General features: G+C 56.4%; 1 protein-coding gene across 1 annotated transcript; it reads left to right on the forward strand.

Moving 5' to 3' along the window:
- The first annotated feature begins 428 nt into the window (after positions 1-428).
- Positions 429-10,784, forward strand: PTGES (prostaglandin E synthase). The gene is made up of 3 exons (XM_016133806.2): positions 429-868; positions 3,824-3,906; positions 10,133-10,784. Exons 1-3 carry the CDS (start codon positions 740-742, stop codon positions 10,380-10,382), a joined length of 462 nt encoding a protein of 153 aa, XP_015989292.1. The 5' UTR covers positions 429-739; the 3' UTR covers positions 10,383-10,784.
- The last annotated feature ends 4,023 nt before the right edge of the window (positions 10,785-14,807 follow it).

Consider the following 14,807-nt stretch of genomic DNA (forward strand, 5'->3'; position numbering starts at 1 on the left):
AGCAACATCCTGCCAGGTGACCCCCTTTGTCGCACGCACCAGAAGGCAGGCCCCACACACACTCCCATTTCACAGATGAGGGTTGTTAAAGAAAATGCCACAGACCCCAAACGGCATCACTTGTGCTAAAAGCCCGTGATGCCAAACCTGTGTTTAGTACCTGATCTGATTGCTGTTTCGACCTCTCCCAGATACGTAATCTTAATCAACCAGTCTGGAATTTTCTGGTTAAGCACCAGGAACGTAATCCTCCACGTGGGGCTCTCCACCCCCCATACTGCCCACAGAAGGAAGGGGCGAGCGACCCACAGGGTAAAAACTTTCTCCTTCTCCGCCCTCAAAAGAAAGATGTGGGGGTCCACAAGCGAGCCCTTCTTCCCTTTGCTCCCCATCCCCAGCTCCCTCTAGTCGCTAGATGGGATGTCACCGGATTCATGAATCACTTAATAAAGCCAGTTAGAGCTTCAAATCTACTCCATTAAATTTTTTAAAACAGGAAAAAGATTAGAAAGTGGTTAAGAGTTTGCCAGGAAGGGGTGGCCCGGGGCCAGAGGCTGGATGAGGGACGGCCCAAGGCTCAGCTCTCCCAGCACCTGGTGGCAGAGTTACTTCTGCAGGCAGGAGTGGGCGGGTGCTGAGTGGGGACAGGCCTCCCGGCCGCTCTCCCCGCCCCCTCCCTGCTCAACAGGCACCACCACGCCGCCTGCCTCGCGTCTTTCCCAGAGCTCCCGCCTTTGACATGCCTGCCCCGGCGCTGGCGATGGTGGACGCCCAGGTGCTCCCGGCCTTCCTGCTCTGCAGCACGCTACTGATCATCAAGATGTACGCGGTGGCTGTCATCACCGGCCAAGTGCGGCTGCGGAAGAAGGTACGAGCCGCCCTGGGGGGCCCCCCCGGAGCGCGCGCGCTTCTCCCCCTCACGGCCCCGGCAGTTTCAGGGCCAGGGGGTGAGCGTGCGGGGTGCGGGACCCCGTGCCTCTCCCCGTCCTTCCGGATGACTCCTCTGTGGCTGTCGCTTGCGGCAGGGCCCGAACCTCGCTGTCCTCTGAGAGCATTCACTCACTCACTCACTGTGCCACCACCGCAGTTCTCCGCACGGTGAGGCTCGATGAGCTCTTTCCAGGCCACCAACCGGTCCCCGGGGTGGAGCGAGACGGCATAAAGCCTCCGCTGACCTGGCGGCTCGCCCGCTCAGGGAGATCTGATATTTGGGTGGAGCGGGAACCCACAGAACAGGACCCGAGAGCGGGAAGTGGAAATTCCCAGCTCGCTTGCCAGGTCACTCACAAGCCCAGCAAAGCCTCCAGGGTCCGGGTTACGGCCGGGCTCCCCCAGAGTTGTAGGCAGGAATTTCCCCCACCAGTCCTGAGTCCTCCCTTGAGCCAAAAGAACAATAAAGCGGCTAAGACTTGAGCCAGGGCGAGCGGGTGGGCGATTCGCTGTCCTGGGGAGACTCTGCTCGCAGCAGATGGCCTGAGCAGAGAGGCTGCGGCCCGTGAGCGCCGTGCTCCCTGTTCCACGCCCAGAGGCCCAGGGGGCACCTGCTCATTACCCTCCAGGTGTTTCAGTAGAGAAATCCTTTCTGGAGACTGTGGCCCTTTTCCCCCCTTTACCCAGTTCAAAGGCAAGGTGAGGTTAGCTCTGGCATCTCTTGGGGGATGGACACGGGGGAGCCAGGCGGAGCCCCTGGAGCAAGTAGACGCCGGACTGAAGGCTAGCCAACCCCCCGCCCCCAGGTGAGACAACTCCCAGAGGCACGGGCACAGAGACCACCTGGCCTTCCGCCCCCGCCCCCCGGGGACTGCGGGAATCAGGCACCCACCCGGTGGGGACAGCTGCACTCACCCTCCCGGCCCCCTTTCTAGGAGTTTAATCCCCACCGCCGTCCTGGAGGAGGGAGGAGAGGAGGAGCCGGCTCCACCTTGTTCTCCAGGTTAGGGACCTGGGATCCAGAGGCGAGACTACTTCCCAGGCTGCAGAGCTGGGTTTGAACCCAGACGTCCAGCTGCAGAGACCACACCCTGCCACAGGGTTGGTGTTCTCCACAGCGAGGTGCAGGGCCCAGCGCGCTCCTCTTAGCGAGAACTCGGGGAAGGGCGGAGGGAGACACACCTGTCTGTGCGCCCCTCTGCCCTGTGAGTGGAGAGAGGCAGAAGGAAAGTTCCCCTCCGGCCCGTTCCAGTCCTGAGGTGCTGTTTACCATCTCCGGATTTTCCTCTCATTTCTGTTTGGGGAGGTGACAGATGCAGGCTCAGGCTCTCCCACACACCAGCCTTGGGACCTTGGGCAAGTCTGGGAGCTCGGTTCCTGTTCCTTATCCGGAAGCGGGATAGTCACAGTCATGCGAGGAGATTTCGGCACCTGGCACAGAGCGAATGTTCCCCCAGTGTCAGTTCTGGTGGCTTAGTCGTTAATGACGGCTGCGGCTCCGTGGGAGCGCACCCAGGGGCCCGGGGCCTCGCCCCAGCGAGAGGTAGTCCTGCAGCCTCTGACGGTGGGGCTCTTCCCGGCTGCCTCCTGGCTGCGCCGCCTCGCATTCCGGTTCTGTTTGCAGAGATGCCCAGCCCCACGGACCAGACCGTAGACTCCAAAGGCAACTGCCTGCTGAATGCAAGGAAGCTTCAAAGGGTGTCATGAGTCCCTGGTCTGGATCTGTGCAGGGCCATCAAAATCGGTGTTTCCATGACTTAAGGGCCAGGGGGGACTTTGATCCTGACTGAGACCTGCATCAGGCTTGGGCTGCATTTGCCGCCTGGGGCCTGGGGGGTGGGGTGGGGCAGAGGCCGGGACAAATCCTTGCTTGGGGTCAGATGTCACAAGGACTCAGAAGTAGCAGTGTTCTCCATTGGATGGGTAATTTAGAAAACCTGGTGCTTAGGTTCGGGATTGCTGCGGGTTGGTGGGGCTGTCTTGCCCGGATGCCAGCAGGGCCCAATGGATCAGGGGTGGTGGGATAAGCCTTCAGCGACCTGAGCGTGACCTTAAGTCTCTGCTCTCCATTAACAATTCATTGAGTACCCGTCTTCTGACCCCAGGGCCTTTGCACATGCAGATCCAATGCCTTGATTGCCACTGCTTGACCCTTCCCTTTATCTGGTTACTGTTGATGCATCCTTTGAGCCTCAGCTTTAATGTCACTGCCTCCGAGAAGCCTTCTCTGATCCCCAGGCTCAATGAAGTGCCCCGTGAACATTCTCAAGGCCAACCCTCGCTTAACAATCACTGCCTGGTCTTCTCCGGTCTATCAGACCGTGAGCCTCACAAAAGCAGGGACGGGAGAGGCTTTCCCTTCGTCTGTTTGGCCAGCTAGAACAAAATACCATGGACTGGGCGGCTGCTAAACAACAGAAATTTCTCAGTTATGTGGAATGGGAAGTCCAAGGTCAAGGCGCTGGCAGATTGTATGTCTGGCCAGGGCCCGCTTCCTAGATGTGTCCATAAATGGCTGTCTTCTCACTGTGCCCTCGCATGGCTGGAGGGGCCAGGGAGCTCGCAGGGGTCTTTTTTTTTTTTTTTTTTTTTTTTTTTAATGAGAGCATTCCTCCCCGTTCATGAGGGCTCCACCCTCAGGACCTGACCCCCTCCCAAAGGCCCCGCCCCCCAAAACCATCACGTAGCGGGGTTAGGCTTCAGCATTTGAACTTTCAGGGGACGCGGACGTTCAGTCCATCGCAGACTTGTTCACAGTGCGTCCCCAGCGCTTGTCACGTGGTCGGAGCTCACGGATGCCGGTGAATGGACATGTGCGTGACAGTGCGGCTGCCCACCCAGGCGGCCCGGCCATCCATCTCATGGGCAGTCATTCTCAGCTGATGTATTTCAGGCTTTCGCCAACCCCGAGGACGCCCTGAGACACGGAGGCCTCCAGTACTGCCGGAGCGACCCGGACGTGGACCGCTGCCTCAGGCAAGTACCGCCCTGGGCGCCCGGCCTGGCCACGCTCTGTGCTCCCTGGCCCTCTCTTGAGGATCCCCTGGCGCCGAGGTCGTCTGCCTTCCTGACCCCCTCAGACTGTTCCGACGTAGTCACCGATTTCGTTTCTAATTAATCGTGGACAGGTAATGCACGCCGAGGGCTCAGGGTTGCAAAGTTAGGAAAGGACAGTCAGCGAAAAGTCAGTCTCCCTCCCACCTCTGACCGCCAGGCTCCGGCCACTTCTACTCCCCAGGGACAAAGGCCGTGGCCAGTGCTTTCTGAACCTACACACACGGGCTCCGTGCCGTGGCCTTTCAACCCCCGAAGGATCGCCCTTCACCCACCCGCTGGCCTACTTTTTTCACACAATGACAGAGATGGTTTCACATCAGCTCCTAGAGGGGCCCCGTCCATCACCTCGGCGCTCGGGTGTTCACCCCATGACTCCGGACGGATGATCCTTCGGTCGCCTACCCACTTCCCCTCCGATGGGCACTTAGGCCATTCTCGCTCTTTCTCTACCGTGAACAGAGTGCATCCAAACCTCTTTCATTTGCCTCTGTGCGTCCGTACGTGCAAAATCGCAGGCGGCACCACGTGGTAAGAAATAGCGTCAGACAGCACAAACCCGCCCGCGGCACTGCGCATGCGCCGTTTCTCCGGCCCCGCCCCGCTCCGCGGATCTGCTCCTGGACCTGGAGGGACCGCACCCCTAATAGATGAGATAGCTATGTCTTATGACAAAGTTACCTCACGTTTTGGTTTTATTTCGCATTTCTTTTATTCTGAGCGAAGTTGAACGTCTTCTCATATTCAGCACCCCCCGGCCCATCAAACACAACTTTTCTTAGTATAACAACCAGAACATCGCCATTTGGGTGACGCTGACAATACACAGAAGAACAAAACTCGCTCACAACTCCAGTTGCTTTCTTCTGTCTCCTCTTCGTCCTCGAGGTCTAAATATTTTTCATAAAGTGGGGCGTGCCTCGTACACCCGATTTGGGGTTCTGATTTTTTTTTTTTCCGGTTAACATTATTTCATGAGCATTTTCCATGTCGGTCAACACTCCTCCAAAGTGATTCTTACGAAATGGCTGTGCCAAATCCATCCGAGACTAAATGTTGATTCCATGTGAGCAGTCTCGACGTTGGACTTTTGGGGCCATTTCACCTCTGCCGCTTTACACCAGCGGGGGCAGACTGAGGAGGTGGCCCCCCCAGGGACTGGGGGCTGTCAGCAGAGTTGGGTGGAGAAGTGGGTAGTTGGATAGGAGCAAGACCCGAGACAAACCTTCCCATAGTCCTCAGCACATTCCTGTGTACCACAGAGAGAAATGGGTGGGACTCTGTAATAAAGACTATTTTATTAAAAGAAAGCCTTTCTTATTTTCTTATGGTTTTCTTGGCCACTGGAAATAATGTATATACTTGTGGCTTTTAAAAATTACAGAAATGTATAATGTAGGTGAAATTCTTTGCTATTTCACCTTTTCTAATATAACTACAGTATGTGGTCCTTCATAGGAGGTCCAGCCCTCTATCCATCCATCCAACGTTTCATGAGCACCTACTATGTGCTGAACACTAGTTTGCTTTATTGAACAAAAGCCTCACCCATACACGAACCTATATTGGTGACCCTGTCTCACCCTCGCCCCTGGGTGGCTGAACTCCCTGGGCAGTGGACAAGGACATGGGCAGTTGAGCAGTAGGCTGCCATGCCTGGAGAGCCTGAGCCAGATCACCACAGCCACCAAGAGGATGTGTTTGGCTTCTCCCAGGGTTCAGTGGTCCCATGTAGCTAAGCTTACCTACCACGCCAACAAGAGACATCTCCACCCACCCAACATAATTTTCTTTTCTGATCACGATGACCCACCATCTAAAGAGTACTGATGCTCAAATGGTTGAAATTCGGTAGTTTTTTGAGCATCTCTTGTCTGATAATGTTTTATATTCATTTGGTGAGTATTTATTGGGGACCTGCCATGTATCGATATTTATCGGGGACCGACCAAGCCAGACCTAGGGGTTCATGGTCCCCTGGGCTCCTCCCCGTCCTGACTTCACATAACACGGAACCTTGAGGGCGCAGGCCTCAGACTCACACGCTGTCGTCCACAACCAGAGAACTGGCTGCAACCTGGTTCCAGAGGGAGATGCCGGGGAAGCGAACGTCAGTTAAACATTAGACCAGAGTCTGCAGCGCAGTCGGCATCGCCCTTCTGCACAAACAGGAAGGCCCTCGGGTCTTAGTTTCCGGATGATAAATCTGCCTTACAGATTAGCACATGTTGGAGCCAGACCCCGAGCCTGGCTCTGGGAGAAGTCAGGAGCCAGGTTTCAAGGAAAACGAGGAACCCCACCTGCTTTTCATGAGACCCACCCAAGTCTCCTGGCTATGTGTATCTTGGCCAAATTCTGAGTTCGTGCATATGGAACTGCAGAGAGAGAGTATCTGGTCCCAAAGAAGGAAGACGAGCACTTGCCGAGCTTTGGACCGTTTCTGACGACTTGGAGCGTGCAGACTTAATCTGAGTGAACTAGTTTGTCAGGAAATTGGATCCCCCGATCTCAGCCCCAAAATTCCCTTAGACATCCAACCAGTTATTTTTGGGAGAAGGTAACAGGGAGGCAGGGAGAGGGAGGGAGACTTGCCCGAGGCCAGGGAATTAATTAGCACCCAGGCGGAACTGCTAGCCTAGCAAGCCCCTCCCACCGCCCCATAAAAGATTTTTTATTAATTTGGCCCAGGAGTCTGAGGGCAGTCGTGAGTCTGGCAAAACTGAGAGGGTGAAATTAGCTTTAACAAGCGTGTCCGAGATCGGGCTGGTGATGGTGGTGACGATGATTGCAAAGCGGCTAATTTGGGGTGCACCCACTCACCAGCGGGCAGCGTTCTATGCCCCGGCGGGCTCTGCTCCTAAACGCTTTCCCTCTGTGTGAAGGCGATTCTACTCTGTTTCGTACCTGCCTTTAAAACTGAGCAGACCTTTACGTGTCGTGTCGAACTTGAACTCAAGGAAATCGCCAATGCGGGTGGAGAGCAGAGAGCCAAGGGAAGAGGAGAGGTCCATTTTGTCCCTGCCCAGGATATCTGGGGTGGGGGGTGGGGGGTAACTAGGGCCCCCTCTCCCCTTCCCATAACCCGATACTGTAAATAAAATGCAGCTGATGTTGCAATGTCTGCTGCGGGGTGCGGGGGAGGGGGCGGGCCCGCGGCTGCAGGAGCCCGTGCAAGTTCAGTCTCGAGGGAACTGGCTTTGCATGATTTTCACCTTTAAAAAGCGGCAGTTATTGGAATGACTTGTTTTGCCCAAGCATCTCTGGTACGTGACTCCATCCGTGTCTCTCAATTCAGATCCTGGGGTGAAGAGGACGTTTCTTTTGCATCATCCCTCATTTCCCCATGTCTCCCTGTCCTGGGCACCACTTGCGGCTTCGTGGGGGCCCCCACTGTGGTTTGAGACACACCAGAGGCGGGAGGGAAGAGCCAGGCCCGCCCCAGGGGCTGAGGGTCAGAGCTCTGGGGCTTTTCTGAGGTCCCAGCCGCCTCTCCTCACTCACTGGTGGCCTCTGGGTCTTCGAGTTCCAATGGCTGGGACCGGGAGATGGCCTCGGCATCCACTGCGTGGTTTCCTGCAAGGGCCTCCGCCTGCCATCCCCCCGGCCTCTCGGCCCGCCTGGCACATCTCGCCCCCACCCCTCCTTCCCGCCCCGTGTTTCCCCAACTTCTCTTCCTCACCTGCCCTTGGGGGTTTGGCCAACGATTCTCTTAACAGCTTTCTAAAAAAAAACAAAAACCAAAACAAAACAAAAAAAACAGCTCACTCTTAAAATATAAATATACACTTTAAGGAAAAGTATCTGAATGAATGGGTTTCATATGGAAGCTAGTTATGCTCTTCCTGAAGCTTTCGGGTAACAATGTCTAACTACGACAAAAATTATATACGTATCTGAAAGTGTCAGGAAAGGCGCAACTAGCATATGAAACCCATTCATTCAGACACCTTTCCTTAGAGTATGCAGCTCCTAGAGCCAGGTAAGCCTCAAACGCGGTGGGGGTGGCAAAAAATGACAAAAGGGAAGCTGTCCTTCAGGCACTTCAGGCAAAGGCAGGGCTCTTTGGGGAAAAAAAAATGATAATGCTGGGACAAGAGAAGACAGCAGGAAGACCAGATAGAGATGGTCTCCTAGGAGGAGCCATAGGCCAGGCCTCCCGGAGCTGAGCAGGGCTGTTGAGGACGGAACGCTGTGGCCGTGACTCAGCCATAGGGTCACCAGGCGTCTGAGCCGACTCAGCGGCACAGAACGTGCATGACAAAAACACTCATCCACGAGCCACTGTGGCAGGCAGGCAACCACATTCTGGGACGCACTGACTTAACCGAAAATAGGTTTTCCAGAGGCCGTCCCCGCAGGAGGGAGCAACTTCAGGGGCACATTAGCCGCCTCCTCCCTATAAGTCACAAGTCAGGGGAGGGCCCTGCTTGACCAGGGGATTGAGGCGGCCCCAGTCCTCTCCCCCGACCCCTTCCCTGTGGCCAGGATCGGGCCAGGGCCCGCTTCTCCCTGGTCTGGGAGGAGCAGTCTTCCCCCTAGCTGGAGGCTTCCTTTCCCTGTGTCTGGGTCCCAAGTTCGAGATTTGGGAGAAAAGGAGGAGGAAGGCTCATATGGGCTTTAGGATACAGGGACAAGAGACACAATTGCCGGGTCCTGAGTTTGATGCCCCCCCCCCAAAAAAAAAAAAAAAAAAAAGGTTCAGGCCCTGCTGGGTTTACGGGAGCTTTCATACACTCCAGCCAAATTCCAGACTCCCTCCCGCTCCTCGGGCCCGCTCCGCATTCTTACCCTGCCTCACTCCCTCCTTTGCCCCACGCTCCACCCTCGCAGCTCACTTTTCTATGCCTTGAATACACTACGCTCATTCCCACCCCAGGGCCTTTGCACGTGCCAGACTCTGCGTGGAAGGCTCTCCCTCTGCACTGACAGCCCCTCATCATTCAGTCCTCAGTGCCAACTTCTCCTTCCCCGACCACACCCACCCTGCAGAGGCTTCTGCAGCATTGGGCTGCTCCAGGCCCCCTCCCTGCCCTGCCCTGCCCAATTCCTTTCTGTCAGGCAACATACCATAGCTCTCGCCTAAGGCTCTCCTTGCAATGGGAGGGAAGAGGAGAGGACTCCGTAGTAGATTACTGAAGGGGATGCTGGGCTGGGCCTGGCCCATTGGCCCGGCATTGGTGACACACACTCCAGCTGGAAGGCCTGGAGAAGGGGCTTTGGTTCCAGCAGAGTCCCTGAGCCTCACACATGTGGCCTATCCTGGGGGGAGGTCATGGCCCGGGCACTGGGTTCCTGTTTATGTGAGCATCCAACATGCTGTCGATGGCTTCTTCGGCCACTTGCTCAGTCTCTAATTTATGGGACTCGACCCCTCCCTCCTCCCCCCGTAAAGGAAGCCGCCCATTAGCAGGAGTCATGGAAAATGTGAACTGACTCTTAGTCAAAGTGGGTGAGTTTTCTTTCTTGGTCATTTATTTATGGCAGGGTTACACACAGGCCTTCCCCACCCCCTACCACATATACTCACATACTTGATTATTTTAAACAAACAAACGAGAAGCAGGACAGCAAGGACGAAACGGAAAGCTTCGCCAGGGTCTAGCAGCTGGTCGGCTCCAATGAGTGGAAGCCGTTCTTATTACCGTCCATGGGACGGAATAAGAGACAGGCGTGGATTTCAGATGCAGGCTCTAGGCTCTAGCTGATCCCATCCACCAGAGCCCAGGCACCTGCATTTAGAAGGAGGGCAGCCTTGATAAAGAGCGTGGACTTGAGTCAGGCTACTCCCAGCTTGCACTCAACTCCTCAGAACTCCACTTTTCCCACCAAGGCCAGAAGGGACGACTGGGGAGACGGGCAGGGATCGGATCCTGGTGAGCCTTACGGCTTGGTAAGGAACCCCCAATCAGCAACCCATGGCTCCTAGCTTATTAGTGGGCTTTGCTTCCACAGCCACTGGCTTGTGGCAGCTTGGGGTCACTGTCCCTCCCCCCTCCGAGGTGCCTCTTGTTCTGGCCATGAGTGGATTTGAGCCTGGCGCCTCTGAGATGCTCCCCAGGGGTGCAGGGCCTTTCAGGGCTGAGGGCACCAGCTCTCGTGACATCCTCAGAGCTAACACTTGGCTGACCACATGTCCTTGCCTTCCCAGAGCCCACCGGAATGACATGGAGACCATCTACCCCTTCCTGTTCCTGGGCCTCATCTACTCCTTCCTGGGGCCCAACCCTTTCGTGGCCCGGATGCACTTTCTGCTCTTCTTCCTGGGCCGCATGGTGCACACTGTGGCCTACCTGGGGAAGCTCCGAGCACCCACCCGCTCCCTGGCCTACACTGTGGCCCAGCTCCCCTGTGTCTCCATGGCTCTGCAGATCGTCTGGGAAGCGGCCCACCACCTGTGACCAGCAGCCGATTCCTCCTCCGCTGGCAGAACACTGGCCACGAGCCACCAGGCCATCCATGGAGGACTGGCCATCCCTTCCAGGTCGGGATAGGCCTCGGGGCCTGGTCTCCTGGCAACCTGCTAAGCATGGGCTCCTGGCCCAGCCCACCTGAGTATGTGTGCATACATGTGCACGCACATGTGTGCATGCGTGCCCCATGGACTCCTGGGCGAAGTGGCCAGTTGGAACCGTTTAGAGATGGGTCGTCAAGATTGAGAGACAACCCCTCCTCTCGGCAGCACTGAAAACATCACCCCCTCTCCCTACGAACCGGAAGAGGGAGAGGAGACTAAGTTCAGGTTCATAAACCTAATGACATCTGGATCCGGAGCTATAATAAATACAGACTTCTCAGACCTACCCCAGAGGTTCTGGTTTGGCCAGTCTAGAGGGGGGCCGGGGCACCAGCATCTTTAAGGGGCTCCCCTGGGAGTCCCAGCCACGGCTGGGCCTGGGAGCCACTGCCGTTCTCTTTAGAGGACTAGGACCCGCCGGGGTGGGATTTTGCGATTTCTCTTGCAGCGGGAGTTTGCTGAGGGGTCAGTGGGCCACACACCTTTGTGTCCTGTCAACACCTCCCTGTGGCCCCCACATCCCTCTGCTGGGTTCTCCTCTCCTGGGAACAGGTGCCAATGGAAGAGGCCCACAGTGGGGTCGACCTTACCTTCCTGAGGCTTCCGCTGCTCCCAAGAGCTGTTCGTCAACCACGATGAACTTCGAATGACCACATTTCTGGCTCCTTCAGTTTCTGCAAGGTTTGAAAATTGCAAAAGTGCACCCCTGTGGGGAATCGCCTGTCTCTCCGGGACTCTTGTCCTAGGACACGTGCGGCTTTAATTATTAAGTGGCGTGTCTGACCAGCATGGCCGGTGGAAGACTCCCGGCTGCCCCCTGCTGGAGTCCACCACTGCCTGAGCTGCCCCAGGCTCCAGCTTGCTGGACATTTTTATGCCTGAATAAATGGCGCCAAACTGACAGCATGCGGTCTCTGGCAAACACTCGCGCACCCTGCCTGGGACGTTATCCCGCAGCCAGCAAGCAGCCTGCCCTGAGACAGCCACCTGCCTCCTGCAGGTAAGGTGGGCTCTCGGCTCCAGTTTTACAGATGAGGGCGCTGAGGCTCCAGGAGGCCAACCCAGCGCCCCTCCCCCTCATACATCCCCCCTCCCCCCCCACCCCGCCCCCGTCAGGGTCCGAGCCCCTTTTCTAACCACAGGTCCCTGCCCCTGCCTCACTTTCCCTAAACGCCCTCCTAGCGCTGTCCTTTTTCTCCGGATCCGGAAGCCGCCCCCAGCACCTGGGCATACCTGTCGCCCACCACCCTGCGGCCTCTAAACTTCTCCCCCGACAGTCTAAGGGAATGGGGGCCTCACCTGGGGCTCGGACCCCAGGCCTTGCTAGAAATCCCGCTTAGCCTCTGTGCGGTGGTTGCGACCACGTCGGGGGTGGACGGCACTGCCCCCTGGTGGTGACGTGAGCCTCTCCGGGCCGCAGCTGCTCACCTCGAAACAGGAAGGGCTGGACCCTGAACTGAGAGCCTACTGTTGGCTAAGCATTGGCTGGCTGGGGTGCTGCGGGAGGGGGGGGCCTTGCCAGGGGAGGCAGCAACGCGCCTGAGATGCAGGTAAATCAGACTGGTTTGGGGGGTGTCCAAGCTGAGGAAATTGAGGTGAAAAAAGCAAAGCTCTGCCTCCCCCCCCACCCCCCCAACCCCCCCACCCCCCGGGTCTTGCAGCTGAGAAGGGGAGGAGAGGGGAGGGGTGAGTAGGTGCGGGTGGGAATGAGGCTGAAGGGGCCAGCGGCAGAGCCCATTCCAGACTTTAGGCCTCCGGGAGTTTGGGGCCTGGGTGAAACGTCCAGCGGGAAAGTGGGTCTGTGTCCTCAGGGTGTCCAGCGAGGCGGTGGCCGCGGTGGGCTGTGCTGTGGCCCTTGCTCCCTGGGTAGTGTGGACAGTGCCCTGGCTGCCTGCCTCGGGGCTGGAGAGCCTCAGAGGCGAGGCAGGTGCGGGCCAATGGCAGGGAGGGCCTGGCCTAGGGTATGTCAAGGGGCAGCTGGCATGAGCCGAGTGGCTTCCTGTTCTGCTCCCCCTCCCACCGCGTCTGGGGCAGGCCCAGCCCTCCAGGATGGGGAAGGGCTGGGAGCAGGCTCCGGGCGGCGGCAGCTGCCCCTGCGGCTGGACACCAGGCCCCGGAGAGCCGGCGCCTGTCTCGCGGGCAGCTCCGGAGTGAGCACAGCAGATGAGCTGACCCTGGTAGGGGAGCTTGAGGTCACATGTGCTGATTGACCAGAGGTGGCCACGCTCTGTCACCCTTCGAGACCTTGGAGTGGAATTGACCTTGGGCACCGGCGAGTTCTGGCCTCATTTCTCCATCTGTAGCACCCGCACTCCACCCAGACTTGGGCCAACTCTCTGGGGCTGCCCCCTCCCTCCTGGCCTGGTGTTGGGGGTGGCATCAAGTGGGGGTGGGGGGCAGAGCAGGGGGAGGGGGTGCTTGCGGCAGGCAAGGACTTTCGGGCCAAGCCTGGGCCGGGGTGGCTGGAGATGTCACTGGTGGGGGCATCTTCTCCTGGGCTCTGAGTAAGCAGGAGAGGCCAGAGCTGGGCTGGGGTGTCACACAGACCCCAGGGTCAGGGTGCTGAACTACGAGTTCGGGCCCTTTTCTTGAAACGTTGTCAGTTTGATCAAATGTTATAGAACTATTCACAGCCACCCCAGTACACACACCTAAGAGGAAGCCCAACAGGCGATGTACCCCGCCCTCCTGGGCCCCCAGTCTCCCAGGGGCTCCCTCCTCTAATGGATTTCTTGGCTCGAGGCTTCCAGGAGTTTCCCTCATGCGTGAGGGACTTGAAGAACCAGGCAAAAATAAGAAGACGAAAGGGCCTGGTAGTCACAGTCCTGGAGGTAGAGCCAGACTTGGGGACCCCTTGGGGAGGCAGAGCCCATTTCCCACATAAAATCCAGGGAACCCTGGGGCCTCTGTGTGTGTGTGTCCCTGGGAGGCCACTGCCCTTGGGAATAGGTTTCCAGGCTGGCCTGGGCAATCACAGAGGAGGGGGTGTGTGTCGGGGCCGGTGGGAATCCAGGCAGGCTCCCCAGGAGAGGCATTATTTAAATTCGAACCTGAAAGGTAGATGGAATTTTCAAAATTTAATTACATGCTCTCATGAGCAATGGTCAATGTCAAGGATTTAGAAACTACAGAAAAGCTTGGTGAAGAAAACCAAAACCTCCCGTCCTGGGGTCACACTCCAGGCTCAGGGACACTTGTTTGTGTAACATCGGAGAGAGGCCACGTCCTCATGAGGCCGGCCACACCCCGCGCTGTCTTCTTCACCTCCTTCATAGTCGGGCTCTCCCTCTAGAATGTGTGCTCCGCCGGGGGACAGGGATCCGGGTCTGTGGTATTTCCTGTTTGTGCCATGCTGTGCCCGCGTCCCCAGGTCTCGGAAGAGCTCCTGGCTCCGAGGGCATTTCTATTAGGTGAATGAATGAGGTGTGTACACGTATGTGTGTATAGTATAGAGCTAGGGCTTCAGGATTGTTTTAATCCAGGACAGAAAATATTGACGGTTTCTTGACACCGGGGAGAAGTCAGTATGTCACAGATGTGGGCGGCATCTGTGCTCAGGGGCTCAGTCTTGCAGTGACGCCTTGGACCAGCCTTTTGTCATCGGTTGAGACTTCCCTTAATAATGCATCCACACTTCCGCTCAGGGCTTTCGATGGTCAATATCATGAATTTTAACAGCTCTCTGGCATTGCCTCATCCCAGACGCCTTCATCATTTATTTAATCTGCCCTTATTGGTGGGTAATTAATTTTCCAGGCTCCATTAGCATAAGCAACACTTTCTCAGGCATCTTTGTACATAAATCTCCGTGCACTTTCTTGTAAGGTACGTTTCTAGAAGTAACATCACTGGGCCAAAAGGCATGCCTATCTTTAAGGCTCGTGGTAAATATCATCCTCCAAAAAAGATGGTTCCAATTTGGATAGGATTTTTAAGAGTCTTGCCAATTTTTAGTACCCAAGTAGGGAAATTGACAAGAGTCTATGTCAAGAATAGAGACCACCCCCAATCCCAAGTTCCTGAAAAAAAAATCACTGTTCACCGTTATGGTTTATGACTTCCCAGACGTTTCCATTATGCGTAGTAAGTACATATGCGTATTACATATAATATGCATAATATATGTATACATTGCATATGAAATATATTGTATTTATATTATCCTATATTATAGATACGTATACATCTATCATATCTATACATTTTCGGAGGAGAGAGGGACTGTGAAGCAGGTCACGTTTCTTCGCCTCTGCTCATCTTCCCACGTGGCCACCGATGAGACGGGGGTGGCTCCCGGTATCGGCGTCAG

The sequence above is a fragment of the Rousettus aegyptiacus genome, unplaced genomic scaffold, assembly GCF_014176215.1.
Source record: "Rousettus aegyptiacus isolate mRouAeg1 unplaced genomic scaffold, mRouAeg1.p scaffold_m13_p_3, whole genome shotgun sequence".
NCBI lineage: Eukaryota > Metazoa > Chordata > Mammalia > Chiroptera > Pteropodidae > Rousettus > Rousettus aegyptiacus.

What these genes read in the sequence shown, in the direction of transcription:
- PTGES (XM_016133806.2), top strand. Translation starts at nt 740, where the DNA reads ATGCCTGCCCCGGCGCTGGCGATGGTGGACGCCCAGGTGCTCCCGGCC. An exon ending in AAGTGCGGCTGCGGAAGAAG is followed by an intron (nt 869 to 3,823) that starts GTACGAGCCGCC and finishes GATGTATTTCAG; the next exon opens with GCTTTCGCCAACCCCGAGGA. An exon ending in GACGTGGACCGCTGCCTCAG is followed by an intron (nt 3,907 to 10,132) that starts GCAAGTACCGCC and finishes TTGCCTTCCCAG; the next exon opens with AGCCCACCGGAATGACATGG.